General features: G+C 49.0%; 1 protein-coding gene across 1 annotated transcript; it reads left to right on the forward strand.

Annotated features, from left to right (window-relative positions):
- The first annotated feature begins 4,954 nt into the window (after positions 1-4,954).
- Positions 4,955-7,664, forward strand: LOC127331759 (uncharacterized). Its single transcript, XM_071825960.1, has 9 exons — positions 4,955-5,068; positions 5,163-5,465; positions 5,579-5,718; positions 5,799-5,885; positions 6,053-6,184; positions 6,341-6,493; positions 6,723-6,824; positions 7,059-7,229; positions 7,333-7,664. The coding sequence occupies exons 2-9, from the start codon at positions 5,165-5,167 to the stop codon at positions 7,417-7,419; spliced, it is 1,173 nt and encodes a 390-aa protein (XP_071682061.1). The 5' UTR covers positions 4,955-5,068; positions 5,163-5,164; the 3' UTR covers positions 7,420-7,664.
- The last annotated feature ends 9,792 nt before the right edge of the window (positions 7,665-17,456 follow it).

Genomic DNA, 17,456 nt, shown 5'->3' on the forward strand with positions numbered 1-17,456 from the left:
CTCTATATGATTTTAAAACTTGAAAAGCTCTAGCACATGATTTATCCCTGCTTCCCTCTGCGAAGGGCCTTTCTTTTACTTTTATGTTGAGTCAGTTCACCTATTTCTCTCCACCTCAAGAAGCAAACACTTGTGTGAACTGTGCATTGATTCCTACATACTTGCATATTGCACTTGTTATATAACTTTGCATTGACAACTATCCATGAGATATACATGTTACGAGTTGAAAGCAACCGCTGAAACTTCATCTTCCTTTATGTTGCTTCAATGCTTTTACTATGAATTATTGCTTTATGAGTTAACTCTTATGCAAGACTTATTGATGCTTGTCTTGAAGTGCTATTCATGAAAAGTCTTTGCTTTATGATTCACTTGTTTACTCATGTCATATACATTGTTTTGATTGCTGCATTCACTACATATGCTTTACAAATAGTATGATCAAGGTTATGATGGCATGTCACTCCAGAAATTATCTGTGTTATCGTTTTACCTGCTCGGGACGAGCAGAACTAAGCTTGGGGATGCTGATACGCCTCCGACGTATCGATAATTTCTTATGTTCCATGCCACATTATTGATGTTATCTACATGTTTTATGCACACTTTATGTCATATTCGTGCATTTTCTGGAACTAACCTATTAACAAGATGCCGAAGTGCCGGTTCTGCTTTTTGCTGTTTTGGTTTCGTAAATCCTAGTAACGAAATATTCTCGGAATTGGACGAAATCAACGCCCAGGTTCCTATTTTGCCCGGAAGCATCCAGAACACCCGAGAGCCACCAGGGAGGGGGCACAGGCCCACCAAACCCTAGGCCGGCGCGGCCAGGGGGGGGCCCGCGCCACCCTATGGTGTGGGCACCCCTTCGACCCTCCTGCGCCGCCTCTTCGCCTATATAAAGCCTCCGTCGCGAAAACCCTGATACGTTCGGCGAAAACCACAGAAACCTTCCAGAGCCGCCGCCATCGCGACGCCAAGATCTGGGGGACAGGAGTCTCTGTTCCGGCACCCTGCCGGAGCGGGGAAGTGCCCCCGGAAGGCTTCTCCATCGACACCGCTGCCATCTCCATCGCCATCTTCATCACCGCTGCTGCTCCCATGAGGAGGGAGTAGTTCTCCATCGAGGCTCACAAGATCTTGATCATGATAGGCAGCTCACAAGATCTAACATGATAGCACAACGAGGAGAAGACAACCATCTAGCTACTGCTATGGACCCATAGTCCAGGGGTGAACTACTCGCACATCGATCCGGAGGCGATCATGGCGATGAAGAGCCCTCCGGGAGTTGATTCCCCTCTCCGGCAGGGTGCCGGAGGCGATCTCCTGAATCCCCCGAGATGGGATTGGCGGCGGCTGCGTCTCTGGAAGGTTTTCCGTATCGTGGCTCTCGGTACAGAGGGTTTCACGACGAAGATTTTAAGTAGGCGGAAGGGCAGGTCAGGGGCGTCACGAGGGACCCACACGCTAGGGCCGCGCGGGCCCAAGCCTGGCCGCGCCGCCCTAGTGTGGCGTCGCCTCGTGGCCCCACTTCGTATCTGCCTCGGTCTTCTGGAAGCTTCGTGGAAAAATAAGCCCCTGGGCGTTGATTTCGTCCAATTCCGAGAATATTTCCTTTGTAGGATTTCTGAAACCAAAAACAGCAGAAAACAGCAACTGACTCTTCGGCATCTCGTCAATAGGTTAGTGCCGGAAAATGCATAATAATGACATATAATGTGTATAAAACATGTGAGTATCATCATAAAAGTAGCATGGAACATAAGAAATTATAGATACATTTGAGACGTATCACCCGGCTATGGGGTGGACCCCTCGGGCACCCCCTCGCGCCGCCCTTTCGCCTATAAATTCCCTCCCGATGGAAAACCCTACATCAATCTATCATACTCTAGAAAGACTCCAGGGGCGCCGCCGCCATCGCGAAACTCCGTTTCGGGGGACAGAAGTCTCTGTTTCGGCACTCCGCCGGGACGGGGAATTGCCCCCGGAGTCATCTCCATCGACACCACCGCCATCTTCATCGCCGTTGCTGTCTCCCATGATGAGGAGGGAGTAGTTCTCCCCCGAGGCTGAGGGCTCTACCGGTAGCTATGTGGTTCATCTCTCTCTCGCATGGTGTGATCTTTATGTGATCATGAGCTTTGTATCACTATAAATCTATGTGCTACTCTAGTGATGTTATTAAAGTAGTCTATTCCTCCTCCATGATGTAAAGTTGACAGTGTGTGCATCATGTAGTACTTGGCGTAGGTTATGATTGTAATCTCTTGTAGATTATGAAGTTAACTATTACTATGATAGTATTGATGTGATCTATTCCCCCTTTCATAGCTATTGGTGACAGTGTGTATGCTATGTTAGTACTCGGTCTAAATTGCAACGGTCTATTATGCACTCTAGAGGTTACTTTAATATGAACTCCGGATGTTGTGGAGCTTGTTTACTCCGGTTTGAGGTGTGCTCTTGTAGCCCTACACAATGAATGGTGTTTGTTATCCAACAAGAGAGTGTGAGAAAGTAGCATTTATTTATTCAGTTATGTGATCATGTTGAGAGTGGCCACTAGTGAAAGTAGGATCCCTAGGCCTTGTTTCCAAATACTGCAAACATCGCTTATTTACTGTTTTACTGCATCTTTACTTCCTGCAATATTTACTTCAGATCGCAATTACCGTTTACCACCATCTATACCAACTGCGTTTTAATATCTCTTCGCCGAACTAGTGCACCTATACATCTGACAAGTGTATTAGGTGTGTTGGGGACACAAGAGACTTCTTGTATCTTAATTGCAGGGTTGCTTGAGAGGGATATCTCTGACCTCTACCTCCCTGAGTTCGATAAACCTTGGGTGATCCACTTAAGGGAAACTTGCTGCTGTTCTACAAACCTCTGCTCTTGGAGGCCCAACACTGTCTACAGGAATAGAAGCTTGCGTAGACATCAGCGTACACACACATCCTTTTACCCTATTAGCACTTTCGGGAGATCGAGTTTAAGAAAACTGATCCGGTGATGAAGTCACCACGAGCACTTCGCTGGAAACTTCCCCTCCTACTACTGAAGAAATGAAGAATATAAAAGACGATAGACTTTAGAGCATCTCGAGTCGCGTCCCTCAAACGGCCCCGAATCAAGCGTTTAGGGGACGCTTTTTCTTTGTGCTGTATTTGGGGGACGTCGCTGCCCAGCCACTTCCTCGAATTGTGGCCCTCAAATCAATAAAAATGCACGAAAATAAAGGTTTATTCAAATTTGATTATGTTTTACAAGTTTGAATGAAAACGGCTTGATTATATAACCCTAACCTACTGGTCGTCCGACGGTGCGTTCGACGGCCTTGCCCCGTCGTCGCATCCCCTCCGCCGCCTCTCCCTACGGAGCCGAGAAGACGTCGGTGCTCGTTCGTTGAGTCGTCGCCTACCCTCCCAAGCTGCTCCTGCTGGAGGGAGAGTTCGACGGCATGACGAACCTGCTCCTCCTCGCGGGCACGGGCGTAGTCCTGCAGCTTCTTCTACGACTCGAGGAGCGCCTTCTGCTGCGCCGCCGCCTCCTCCGGGTCCGACCCGTCATCGTCGGACCGGTCGAAGTCGTCGTCATCATCCTCCTCCTCCTTCGCCTCCTCCTCCTCCTCCATTTGCGCTGCCGACAACGCATCCGCCTCCGCCGCCCAGGCCACCGCTTCCGCTGCCGCCGCCTCCTCCCGCAGCTGCTGCTCCAGCGCCTCCCGCTGCAGTCACTCCTGCAACTCCTCAATGCGCCGCTACTCGTACAACTCGTCTGCACGCCACCGCAGCTCCATCTCGTCCGCACGACGGTGTCGCTGCTGCTGCTTTGCACGCTGCCGCTCGCCCATCTCCTCCGCCTGGCGCTGGCACGCCTCTTCCGCCGTGGCGGCATCGAACATCGTTATGGTGTCCGTTAGCATCGCCTCCTCCCACGCTTCGTTCTCCGCAGCCTCTGGGTCGACGTCGAACTCATGTGGTGGTGGCGATGGAGGTGGAGGTGGAGACGGTGGTGGAGGCAACTGGCCATCGCTGGTGCGGTTCATCATTGGGTGGTGCGTAGGCGACGAGGCATGTGTTTGCGGCCGAGAAAGGGATGTCGGCGGATGTGGTGGCGATCATTGAACGGAGGAGGCCTTTTATAGGCGCCAGTGACGCGAGAAGAGGCGGGAAGAAAGCGCGGGAAGAGACCAGAAGCCGCGGGAAGGAAGAGCGGGAACGCGCGGTGGAGTGTGAACGGTGGCAACGCGTGTAGGAGTGCAGAGACACGTCGTGGAGGCGTAGCACCGATGAGACGTCTCACCTACCCCTCCGTCGCCATTAGGCAAATATGTGACACTTCGTTCGTGTGTCAATGATGCGTCGAGCCACCACTCCCCGCCTCACTTCTTGATGTGTCCGACGTCTCTGGAATGTCTCCTATGGAGGGGGAACGGGCTCAGAACGTCGTATACCGTATTGGACCGTAGGGAATGGAAAGAGCCTTTGTGACACACGAGGACTGGGCCAAAAATATGTCGGATGCCTCCAAAAAAATCTTTGGTGACGATATGCTCTTACTGAAGAATGGAAGAGCGGTGCAGGGTGGACGTGCACGCAACGAAATTTGGCAGCGTTCGCCACGTACGGCACTGAAAGTGGAATGATTGCGTGCCGTTTCCTGGCATGCCGTTGTACGCCGTCGCGCCACGCTTGAAGCTCACCTTTGTACACCACCGAGCGGCTACACCGCCGTTCCCCTCCGTCCAAGAAGAGATCAGAACGAACAGGCCAGATAACCCCAAAAATGTCGTCACACTCGACCAGGGAGGTGCGCACGGCGGCGTGTTCACCCTCGTCGGCGCCGCCTCCGCCTCCGCCGTCGTGTACCGCTGCCGCGTCAGGTGACCGTCTGTCCTATCTCCTATGGGGCTCAGTCCTCGCTTTTGATTGATTTGATATACTTCTTCTGAGATGCATAGGCGTCAATGTCGTCGTGGACGCGCGGGAAGACGAAAGGCGGCGGCGCGTGCTCCTCCATTCCGCCATCGACGGCAACCTCGACCTCCTTGCCAGTACGTTTCCCAAATGCCTTCGCCGAAGCTCGCACTAGTATTACTATTGCAGTCGACCAGTAGTACATCGGAGATCGGACATTGGGACTTGCAGGGATGGCGGTGGAGTTAGACGCGGCGGCGCGGGGCGGCGCGGGCGCCGGCGGCGTCTGGTCGACGTGCGGCCGCGGGGCGCTGCACCTGGCCGCCGCCAACGGCAGGGCGCACGTCTGCCGCTACCTGATCCAGGACCTCGGCTTCCCCGTCGACGCCCCCTCCTCCTCCGGCGAGACGCCCCTGCTCCTGGCGGCCACCTTCGGCCAAACCGAGACGGCGGCCTACCTCCTGGAGCGCGGCGCCTCCCCTCGCGCACCGGACGCCGACGGCGAGACCCCGCTCCACTGGGCCGCCTACAACGGTACTTAACTGCCTCGCCTGCCGACACCTTCAGCTAACTCGCCCGGTGTTCCTCTTGTTGGCGTCGCCAGCGTGCGCATTGATTTTGACGAATTGGCGCTAGCCTTATTGCAGGAGACCGCGAGCTGGCGATGCTGCTCCTGCACAGAGGCGCCGACGCCGGCGCGGCCAACCCCCGGGGCACGCCGCTGCATGTCGCCGCCGAGCGGGCGCACCCGGACGTCGTCAGCGTCCTACTTCGCCAAGGCGCCGATGTATGTCCGGCCGTTCTCGCGTGCATTTTTTCTAGGCTTTGTCGGATGAACAATCAGGTTGATCGCTTGCGATTTTGCAGCCGAATAAGGTTGCAAACGGCGTCTTCACGCCCTTGGTTTCATCGCTTGTTGGTGGCTCTCTGAAATGCATGAAGCTACTCATTCTGGTACTACCATGTTACACTGTCTTCTGCTAATTAGTACTCACCTGTTGCTTCGCATGAACATAAGGAGAGAACGAGCTGCATTATTAAGCAATTCTCGGCTCGGTCACGAGCTCACATGATTTAGCAATTCGCTGCACTGAAACTGCTCTGGAACTGTTGTTAACTAGGCTGGGGCTAATGTTAACGCCGGTGGATTCAGTGGAGCAACCCCTCTGTTCATAGCATGCAGCCGTCGTGGCACCGCCCCGTTTGTCAAGTGCTTGCTGGCGGCTGGAGCAGATCCAAACGCGCGTGATGAAGTGAGCCTACTAAAACCTCATTTACGGTCACATTTCATCTTTGCTTCAGTTACATGTATGTGTCCAAAGTCTTCTTAATTCTTCTTCTGCCCATTGCAACACTTGGCCCTGTGCAAGACTGTTCTCTGGAAACTCATGGCTTCTCTGCTCTGGCAGCTTGGTAGGTTACCGGTAGAAATCGCCGCAGTCTACGCTGAAATGGAAGTCGTTGAGCTTCTGTTTCCAGTAACGCGACGCGCTCCGAAAGTGCCTGACTGGACTGTTGGTGGCATTGTGAGCTATGTAAATTCTGCAGCTTACAAGAAGTGGGTATGTCATATATTCATATTGCTGTTAAGTACATACACTGTTTAGCATCACATGAACACTCCTGACTCCTGTTGTTTTTACAAGGAGTGGGTGTGCCTTATATTTAATTAATTTACATGCTTTGGAATGCATCCAGTTATATATTTTGCCAAACTTAGTTAAATGGCCTTACTTAGTTAGACCCATGGTTATTTAAATATTGTTTGACTTAAAAGATTTTTTTATTTAGGCGATCATAGTCGCCTCTACCAGTAAAGATGAACTGAAACAGCAAGGGTACTCTGCTTTCCAAAGGAAGGACTATGATGAGGCCATACTTCTGTACAGCATGGTAACAATTATTCTTTCTGCAGAAGTTGTTTTTTGGGTAATGCTAACTTCTATTCTGTTCTTGATATTTGTATGCGGAAGCCTTAGAAAAGGAAGAACTTCTTATTGCCTTCACTAACGGGAACGAAGAAACTATGAAGTTTTTATGGCGCTTCCTCATGTAGAATATCCCCAATTCACATGGCTACATTTCTGAAGCTCTGAATTTGGTGAACACTTATTTTTCCATTTGTAGGCACTGAAGATTGATGACACGGACGCCGTATTATATTCAAACAGGAGCGTCTGTTGGCTGCACCTCGGTGTCGGCGACGAGGCTCTTTCAGACGCCCAGGCCTGCACCAGGTTGCGGCCTGACTTGGCAGAAGGCTACTACCATCAGCGAATGGCTTTCAACTTGCTTCAGGTGATGAAGCGAAAACTAGATTCGTATGCTCAGTTTCAGCTGTGGTAACCCTCGCCGCGTTATTTGGCTTATGGACAAGGCATCTGATTTTTGATACTGTTAGGATTATGCTAGCGCTTCGGATGCCCTTCTAAAGACCTCGAACCTGGATCAGGAGAACATCGACATCAACGACGCTCTACGGTACTAAGCCACTCTACCTGCAGCCTCGCGTAGTTATGAAGTATGCACCAATGTATCATCATCGTCACAAACTGTTTCCTGGAGGAGCAGGAAGGTGCGGAGTGCACATTCTGGGAGAAGTTCTCGGCGCTGAAATGTTTTAGTGCCAGTATGTACAATGTAGCATTCCTTCAGTACGAATAATACTGCTTTTTTTTGAGACATGAATAATACTGCTAATGTTAAGCAGTAGGCTGTCAAGCCTTTTTTTTTAGAATGCTGCATGTGGTCGCCATTCTGTATAGGGACTTTTCAGTTGCCGGGCCGAAAGCAGTCGAGGCCTATGAACTGAGGGAAGCCCATAGATAGGAGTGACAGAAACCGACAGAAAATGTAAGAGAGGTAATAAGAAAATGGGGTGCGAAATGGCTAGAAAAAGGTCAAGCTTTGAAAAAGTCCTGCTTCCCGCTCTTCTAAAGCGAAGTGTCGGGCTCACCTTGTCCGCTCTCTCTACTCGCCAAGTGCTTCTCATCCTTTCGCAAGGGGTCATGTGTATTGTCTATTTGTCTGTACATACCTCTGTTGGACAAGGCGCACTAGGCGATGGACAAACACCTCGCCTAGGGCATAAGCGGAAGTCTAGGCAGTGTAACCAAGAAATTGTATTCTACAATAAGAAATCATGGAATACTTCACGATCGAGTTAGATGGGCATTATTTTCAAGGTATTTATTAGAAATTTACACATTTACATGCTCTAAATTAATTTTTATTCACATATAATAACCATTATACACACTTGTTGGTATAAACTATGCCCGTCTAGGCTGCGCCTAGGCCGCTTAAGCATCGCCTAGGCACTAGGCGAATGACAATCGCCTCGCTTACGCCTAGCGCTTTTTCCAACCTTGGTACATACACATATTTATTTCAAGATCATTTATTTCAAGATTCAAGTTGTTTAAATAAAATATTTTGTAAACTGTTCATCCAGATTAACCTTCTTCAAAACTAGATCATGTTGATATCATGTTGATATGTTTCGAGGATGTTGTTTGCTGCACTTCTTGTATTAGGGTTGTAGCTGTATTCAGCTTTTCATTGTACCTTGGACTTCGGTATACTTTTATACTTTTGTTTCTAAGTTCGTTTTATGTTTTTGTACTTCGGTTTCTATGTTCGCTTTGCCCTCGAAAATCGAAAATCTTTACCTGCTGCCTTTTCTTTAGAGGTCTTGATATGTGAAAAATGAACTCCATGTATATTGATGCAATTTTTCTTTTGATAATAGACGCTTTATTGCTTGGAATAAGTATTACATTCGCCCTATGCATAACTAAGATGCACACAGCCGCGAAGAATTAGTGATTACAAACCTAAAAGTCTAGATAGCACTGTAGAAAGGGAGAAAGCACAAATATGCGGTAGGCGGACCAAGCTACATATCACACTGCCGTCCATGTTGGAAAAAAAAACTCCCATCGTATCCTGTAACCGTGTAGATACTTTTGCAAATAGATCTCGATGCACCAGCAACGGTTGATGACCTACAAAAGAGAAGACCATTTATTATTAAAAATCTTATTGCTCCTACATAGTCATAGCGATCAAATAACGGCAATTGCTCTCATCCTAATACGTAAGTTAAACCTAGAATCCACACAATTGAGCTAGTTGCTAAAAAATATTGGCAACACTACGCGACGGGTATAAGGTAGAACCTATTTGGACGGCTGACCATATAGAACGAGCAAATGAACACTGGAAGAAAAGATGTTTAATGGTCTCGTTCGCACTTTTTTTGCTTCCCTATCAATTACGTTTTGCAAGGTTATCTTTGGTATGAATCATCCTACATCGAAGATACCACACAAACATCTTATTTTTTAGTGGGATCTTCATCTTCTAAATTTTTAGATTATTATCGATAGGGATATAAGGTTGGGCTAAAGCATTATACATAGAGGCGAGTGAGAAAACACCAGTCTCAGTAAGTTCCAACAAATAACATCTGACCCCTGCGTAAAAAATTCAGACGTTGTAACGAGTCGTTACATGATTCGCAAGTTAGACGCTAGGACTACCACCTTTATTGATACTGTAATTCTCTTCCTGCCTTCCGTATTCCTGCAAATACTTATAAATAAAAACAACGCAGTAGGGAACTTTTCTACAGTGTTTTGCTGTAAAAACGGCAGGCTCTTTAAATGTGTTTGCCGTGTCTCATCTATGTTCCCTCTTCGTCCACGTCTACGCTGTAAACCATCAGCTCTTGGTTCTCTTGAGTGAAAATTCTCGGCCTTAATCCTCCGTTACAATCATCTTGTTTCTGACGACTACAACTTGGAAACAGTATCAACGTCGGATATACATCTCTTCGTACTGTTTTGATAGTTGCTCTATGTTCATCTAGACATCTACTGAAGCAAATCTGTTAAGAGGAAAACGGTATTGCTGTAGCATGTTTCTTCGATGCTGCTCGGTGGACCTGGAGTTCTTATTCTGATGTTTCTGCCGTTCGTGCTTATCAGGCCATTCATCGCTCGCTTGTGCGCCTTCTATTTCCTGGTGCTAATTAATCCTTCTCGTCCCCTTGCTGCTGTCTCCTCCGCACCATTCGCTGTTGCGAGGGAGACGGCTTATCAAGACCTATGTCCGCTTGTCCAGTGTCGGGTAACCACGACGCCGACGACCGATGATGAAATGAAGTCTATAGCCCACCAAACGACCCATGATCCGGTAAGGTGCATGCATGGGGCACCATGATCAGGTGCACAGTCCCATGAGAGCTAAACTTGGTTCCGTTGATCCCAACTTTTAGCAATTAGCACTTTGGTCTGATCCTCTGAATTGTCCGATTGCCTTCGACGATTCATGCAAAAAGAATCTGCACGCGCTGGACAATGTAGAGAAGCGAAGACAACCGATTTAACGGGGGAAATCTCTGTGAAAATTAATCACGGCAATATATCATTACACAGGTAGCACAACTTCGCAAGTTAACAACCCACACAGGCACAAACAGGGACAGATGGACCGGCAGATGATAGTAACAGGAGTCGGGAGACAGCTCACCTTAATCTTTCTTGAGAACGTACTTCAGGCGGCTAGAGAGCAGATTAGGTTTCCTTATCAGCCTGTCCCTAGAGATTGGTTAGCCGTGCAGATGTACATGACATATTAGCATGTACTTACCTCATTTGCTCAATAATTATCACCTACCACTTGCTCTGCCTCAGCCCTCAGCGTTGAGTGAAACTAACGTACGATCCAGAGGCTCTATATCTTTTGGACTCACTGGCTTTACTTACAAGGCAAATTAACTCCAATTTGTGCCAAGCTTGTATGGCTTGCTCTTTTCATAAGCCATGCTTTCCTTCTTCCTCCCATTCTGCAATATTATTTTATTTATTTACTTACACTTTGATTCCTAGAGAGAGAAGTATCGAAAGCGTTTTCCTTGTTTAGTAGAATTAGTACTGCCCTCGAAAATCTTCAGCTGCTGCCTTTTCTTTAGAGGGCTTTAACGGTAGGGATATGTGAAAAATGAACTCCATGTCTATCGCTGCAAAATATGGCCGCCGGCCGGTTTTGTTTTCTTTTCCAGGTTTGCTTCCCCAACGGATATATGGCATGATTTATATATGGACCTGTAAACAACGTGTGATGCACAACAGCACAAGAATGCCTCTCTTTCCATGAGCCTTCACCGTGTTGTACATTTCAAACGGAAGTTTATAATTCTCATGGCAAGGGAAAGATAATGGTTGAAAACACGGTCAGCTCTCACGGATACAGCCTTGCCATCGACAGTGATACATGACTGAAAATTTCGTCAGGCAGGGTGCGCCTTCGTCTTAGTGCAACCTCGGTTTTCAAGCTCCCGGAGCGCGGTTAGCCGAAGCAGCAGCATCTTCTGATCTAACAACAAAACATAAGCTAAAAAAAACCATTTGAACAACTAGTGAATTCACCAGCGCAACATAATACATGTCATTGATTTGGTAGAACACACATGCACGGAAGAAACAAGCGCCGGTTACATGTATATCAGCCGGCCGGTTTTCTGTTCGGGAGTTCAGAAAAGTCAGACGAACTCAACCGCGTTCAACGACGACTATAACGACTGTTAGAGCAATACTATGCAGAAACTGTCATTGTCCGTACGTGTGTAGCTCGTTCAGGACGCGCTCGTCTGAAGAAACACAAATCCCACGTTCAGGTTTCAGAGATACGTCGCTTCATTCTTTTGGTCCTGAAGTGTTACGTGGACCAAGCTCATTCTCGATGGCATCACGAACCTTCGAGTCCCGAATTCGTCCAGCATAATACCCCCAAAATCGACGTCTTAACCAGATCAAAGTCCTTAAATTTATATACTAGTACAAGAATTATTTGATCGATGCACGCAGCTCTGAAATAACTCATCGGCTGAACTTGCCGAACAAATATCAGTTCCATAGTTTTCCTTTTTCATTCGCGTAATTGTGGCAAGATCCAGCTACAGCAATTGTTCGGCATGGAACCCATAACCAGCAACTCATCAATCACTCCGAGCTCCTAAGTAGTGTAGCATTTATCAAGAACAGCTAGGATGCTTGCTAGATTACAACAGTGGTCCCAAAAACCTAACTCATAGGAGCTGGACGCTAGAGTCCATGATCCAGGACCATGCCCATAAGCGTGGATCCTGTAGCTTCAACAACATTTGCTATTGTGTTTGATCTTGTACTCACCCAGCCACTCACCCACTATGGGCGCGTTTGGTAGCCTGCATGATCATTGGCTCACATCGGTCCAACATTTTTTGGTCCGTTTGGTTACCTGGCCGAGCCTCAAAGCACCCTCGGGTCAGGCCTGGAGGAACGCCCGGTTCGGCCGTTTCTAGCGGGCCACCATCGTTTCCGCAGAACTGGAGAACGCCGCGTCCTCGCGGAGCCACCGCGGGAGATGGCGGGAGGTCGCACGAGACGGCGAAATATCGACGGGATGAATTCGGTCAGCGCGTTTGAATTTTCGCCACCGTATATAGGGCGGCTCTCTCACCGGCAAATTCAAATCCCCCATTTCCCCCATTTCGAGCTCATCCACCCTTGCTGATCTAGCGGCATGGTCGGCTCTTCCTCACCCGCATGGTCGGCGAGGCTTGCAGAGGCTGTGGCGGCGGCTACTGGCCGCGGATGGTCGTCTTCTTCCTCCGCATCGATGACTTCGGTTGTGTTAAACTTCTGCAAACCCTAGCCTTAGATACAGATCTTTTGGGTACACAAGGGAGGGTATGAACGAATTCATTGTAGGACATTCCTTCGTTGCCGGTAGAGGTTGTGGAGGTTGTCCAGGTTGCATCTGACTCTACCACTGGAATCGTTGTCATCGTTGACTCTTCCACTGGGACGGTGGTGCTGCCTGCATATTCGCCAGATCCCCTGCTTCCCCGACCTCGGTGTTGCGTGTGGCTTCTTTGACTGTAAGGCCGATCTTACTTATCTCGATGTTCATTGATGTGGTAGTGCTAGTTCATTGATGTGGTAGTGCTAGTTTATTGATGTGGTACTGCTTAAGGATGTGGATGTGGTACTAGTAGTGGTGATAGTTCGTTGATCTGCAAGTGCTTAAAGATGTAGATGTGGTAGTGGTAGTTCATTGATCTGCTAGTGTTTGTCATTTAGGCGATCGTACCTTTGGGCTCCCCTGATCTGTATGCGCCTACTGTGAATGCTCAGCTATGTCTGATTGCAAGCAAACCAGCCATGGTTTGGAAACCTGAGCTACCAAAGTTTGTACTGAACCGGTTGGTTCAGCTCGTCCGTAGCGGCGTTTGCTTCAACATGGGATTCAAGGAGCAGCAGATGAAGAAGGTAGCCGCGGATGTTCTTTTATTCGCTGACGTACATGTCACCACTCTTCAGCTAACCACTCAGAAACTGGAGGACAAAGTGGAGCGTCATTATGAAGCTGAAATCCGATCGCATTCTGGACTGGAGCAAAGATGGTTGATGCTTCTATGGCGGTGATGAAGAGACGGCGGACGAGTACATTCACGTACGAATCCTTATTGAATTCTTGCATAGATCTGAAAGTATATATGTGAATGTCGTCCACACTAACAGTTGTTCCTTGTGGATTGGATCGCTACCGGAAGCACCGTCAGTACGTCAGCATCCCGATCACGCCCCGGTTTGTGTGCAAGGCATAGCTGTTCCAGCCTAACTTGCTGGTCATGGCTATCGACTTCATTGCAGACAACGAAGCAGAGTATGCAGAGTACCGTAACCTGCAGCCACCGGAGAGGAGGAGCTGGCTTAGGACCTGGCTCCGCAACCAGTTTCCTGCTTAGTGCTTCTGCTTCCTTTTTCACGATCTCCTGATTTTGGGAGGTGATCTTGTATTCCTCCATTAGCTAGGACTTGCTACAACCTGATCCCCGGTCTGTAATGATGAACTTGTTCGATGTGGTATTTACTAACCCATCGTGTAATGAACATGTGATGCATCACGAAGTAGTTGCTTCGCTCGTGATGCATCGTCCACTAAGTAGTTGCTGTGTATTACCAGCATCTTTTGTGTTGAACTGAGTCTTAAAGCATCTCCAACAGGTGCGCTAAAACGCGGCGCGCTAAACCTCCGTTTTGGCGCGCTGCAAACCGCTGGCGTGCGTGATACCGAATTTTCCCCCGCCGGGGGCTCTATTTTGCAGCGCGCACTGGTGCGGGAAAAAAGCACCTCCGCCGGAGGCTGTATTTTGCAGCGCGTTTCGACCGTTTTTTCAAAATTTATCAAACGAACAATGAAAATTTGATCGAAAATACGAATATAATTAAAAGTTCAACGATACAGCACGACATAGAGGACGAAAATGCAAATCTAAAGCTACTCGTCCGACTCCCAGTCGTAGTCCGACGAGTGGGTGCTCGGAGTCGTCTCCGACACCGGCGTCGTCGTCCACTCGAAGGAGGAGGAGGAGGACAGAACAATGGTGGATGGCCCTGCGCCATTCTTCTTTTCCTCCTCCTTCCTCGCCGCCTTCTCGACCCTCGCCGCCTTCCTCGCGGCGGACTCGGCGCGGCGCTTCTCGCGGCTCGCCTTCTTCTTCGCTTTGAGCGCCGCCTTCTCCTCCTCCTTCTGCGCACAGAAGGCCTCCGTGGCGGTGACGTCTTCGGGGAAGCGGCGCGCCCACTCGAGGCGCAGTGCCTCGTCGCGCTCGGCGATGAGGAGGCGCTGCTCCAACTCCCGCTGTCGGCGCTGCTGCTCGCGCGTGATGACAGGCGGCGGCGGCGCGAGCATCTCCGCTTGCTCCTGCGTGAAGACGTCATGGAAGTTCATCGTCCGCCGGGAGCGGCCGAGACGCCAGGCGACGACGTCGTACGCCCGCGCCGCCTCGTGCGCCGTATCGTATGTGCCGAGGCGGACCCGCTCGTCGCCGGAGCGGATCTCCGCGTCGAACCGGCCGCTCGGCCGCGCCCGAACGCCGTGGTAGCCGGAGGCGGGGCGGCGGCGCGGAGGCATCGTCGGCGGCGCGGAGGCGGATCGTCGGCGGGAGAGAGGGAGAGGTGGCGAGAGAGGCGGACCGTCGGCGCGGAGGCGGAGCGTCGGTGGGAGAGAGGGAGAGGTGGGGGAGAGAGCGGAGCGGCGCGGAGACGCGTGGAAACTTCAGTCAGTTGGCGCGTTCGCGCGTGTCGCGTTTATAGCGTGCGCGGCAGCGGACGCGGCAATTCTCCCGCGCGGGATAGCGCAAACGCGGACGCGCGACAAAGATTTTAGCGCTCGCCCTTTTTTCCCGCGTCCGCTGGAGCTGCGCGCGAGCGCCCGCGCGCGCCAAATCGGTAGTTTTTTTTGCCGCGCGACTGTTTTAGCGCGTCTGTTGGAGATGCTCTTATGTGTGTTGTTATTCAGTACAGGGTAACCTCACCACTCTAAGTGAAGGAGTTACCACAGGACGCAGGTATCTGCAACCAAATAGGCTGTAGGCTGCACGAGCAGGGAAGAAAGTACTGGAAACGGGCAACCAAACAATGGGACCTAGCTTCCCTCTCCGTCGCAGAAAAAGACCGTTCAGACTACCAAACGACCGTCTTTCATGGCCCATGACCCGTTTGCGATGCGCAGGGAGGCTCATCTCAGTGGCGGAGTGGGCAAAAAAATCCATGCAAACTAACAAACGCGCCCTACCTGTTTCCCAAGCCAGCCACTCACCCAGTACGGATGAACCTCCAAACGTGAGTTTCAAAATGAGTGATCATGTTTCGAGCCCCCCTCCGGCAGATAAAAGGCATGGACGTGGTGGCATGGAACATTGCTCAAATCATTTTTATCCGGCAAATCCATGCTCTCAGGGCAACTCCAAAGCCAACCGTGAGGCCACCACAAACTAGCCTCCGGCCACCTCTGATCCCACCCGCCGCTCTCGGAGGAGGTCATCTAAGCATCGACTGCAGTGGTGAGCTTTTTGCCATTTGTAGGTGCCTGAGTCACATCCGTCGTCCGCCTACTGCTTTAAGATTGGTGAGCCTTTTGACATTTGTCTAATACGTAGTATATAAGACTAATAACTGAAACATAAAGTCTTGTTCAGTTTTACCAATCCCTGAGAGTATTGGGGTGATTTGGGAGAGATTAAATCTCATCTTAAGTGAAATTTGGAACTGAACTGATACATAGGTAACGCTGCGAAACATTTTGACAAAAAGTGAAACTGGTATGTTTCACAAAATAATCATGTTTCAATTATGTTTCAGTTTTGTTTCATAATTTTGTGAGAGAATTGATTCATCACATGGCTAATGTCATCGCTGATGTCACTGATGTAGGTATCGTTGCCCTTAAAAAGAGGTTTTCGCAGGGCACTACCACCCATCCATTTCCCTCTCCAGTCACTAGGCTACGGTCAAGCTTTTAGAGCACTTGGTAAGGGCAATTCGCTGAAGTGGCAAAGAAGTTCCAATTCAGGACACTTGTTTGAAGTTCCCTCACTGCAGATACATTTTATACCATTTTTAGAAGTGACTCAAAAGATAATTATTTAGAGTCACTTTAGAGAGTGTCGTAAAAGATATATATCTTTGTAAGCCCATGTGCCCCAAAATAATATTTTTTAGAAAAACTAGTAAAATATTATCTTGCACAAGATAGCTCAAATAATGCAAAATTGGGACTATTTTTTGGGTGAAAATCCAACTCATAAAGATGATTATACGATTTTGCTTAGTACAATCTAGGATTTAAAATACTAGCATGCATATTCTACGATTTGCGACCCAATTGTAATTATTCTGATCCGATTTAGAGCTGCTATTCTGACTTGGGCCAGATCTACCTCGTGACTAAAAACAGACGAGAAGCGTGCCCTATACTTCTTCCTATATGCATCGTCATGGAATATGGTTCACACAAAATGGAGAAAAACAGAAGTGAATATAGAGAAAATGACCGGCTCTCGTCGAGGCTGAGCACGACACCAATGTTCAAGAACCTTCCTCTGTCTTGTACAAACGTACAAAGTCCATTCCCACCGGTAATAACGGCACCAACACCTGGACTCACTGGCCAGCCAGTCTATTCACAAGCTAGCAGCTAAAAAAGACTAACCAAAATAACCAAATGCTTCAAAACTAAGAATAAAAGGTTATTTTTAGCCATTATGTGCAGCCGCCCTGTCTCAGTTAGTTACTGATTTTAGTGCAGAAATTAGTTAATAAATTAGTTGTGCCATTCTTATTCACAAGTGACAACTGATTATGTTTTCAGCTATCAATGGAAAGAAAAAGAGTAAAATACATGGCTAGTACTTGAACTTGTTTGCGTGGTTCAGATAGGTCATCGTACTCATAAAATACCAATTTACGGTAACTAAATACGCGCTATGGTTCATCTGATCACTCGTGTCTGGTACAGCATTGTATTTGATGACGTGGAAATAAGTTGACTAGTAATAGGCCCCCCCAACTCTCTCTCTCTCTCCTGGACTAGAAACGTCTTCTTCCTTTTCCGTTAGCAGGCACGGCAGGCCGGCGCTGGTGCCGCTCATCTGCCCGGCCGTTCTCGCGCCGAACAGGTAAAGGCCATGGG

This window comes from Lolium perenne, chromosome 2 (genome assembly GCF_019359855.2).
Source record: "Lolium perenne isolate Kyuss_39 chromosome 2, Kyuss_2.0, whole genome shotgun sequence".
Lineage (NCBI taxonomy): Eukaryota > Viridiplantae > Streptophyta > Magnoliopsida > Poales > Poaceae > Lolium > Lolium perenne.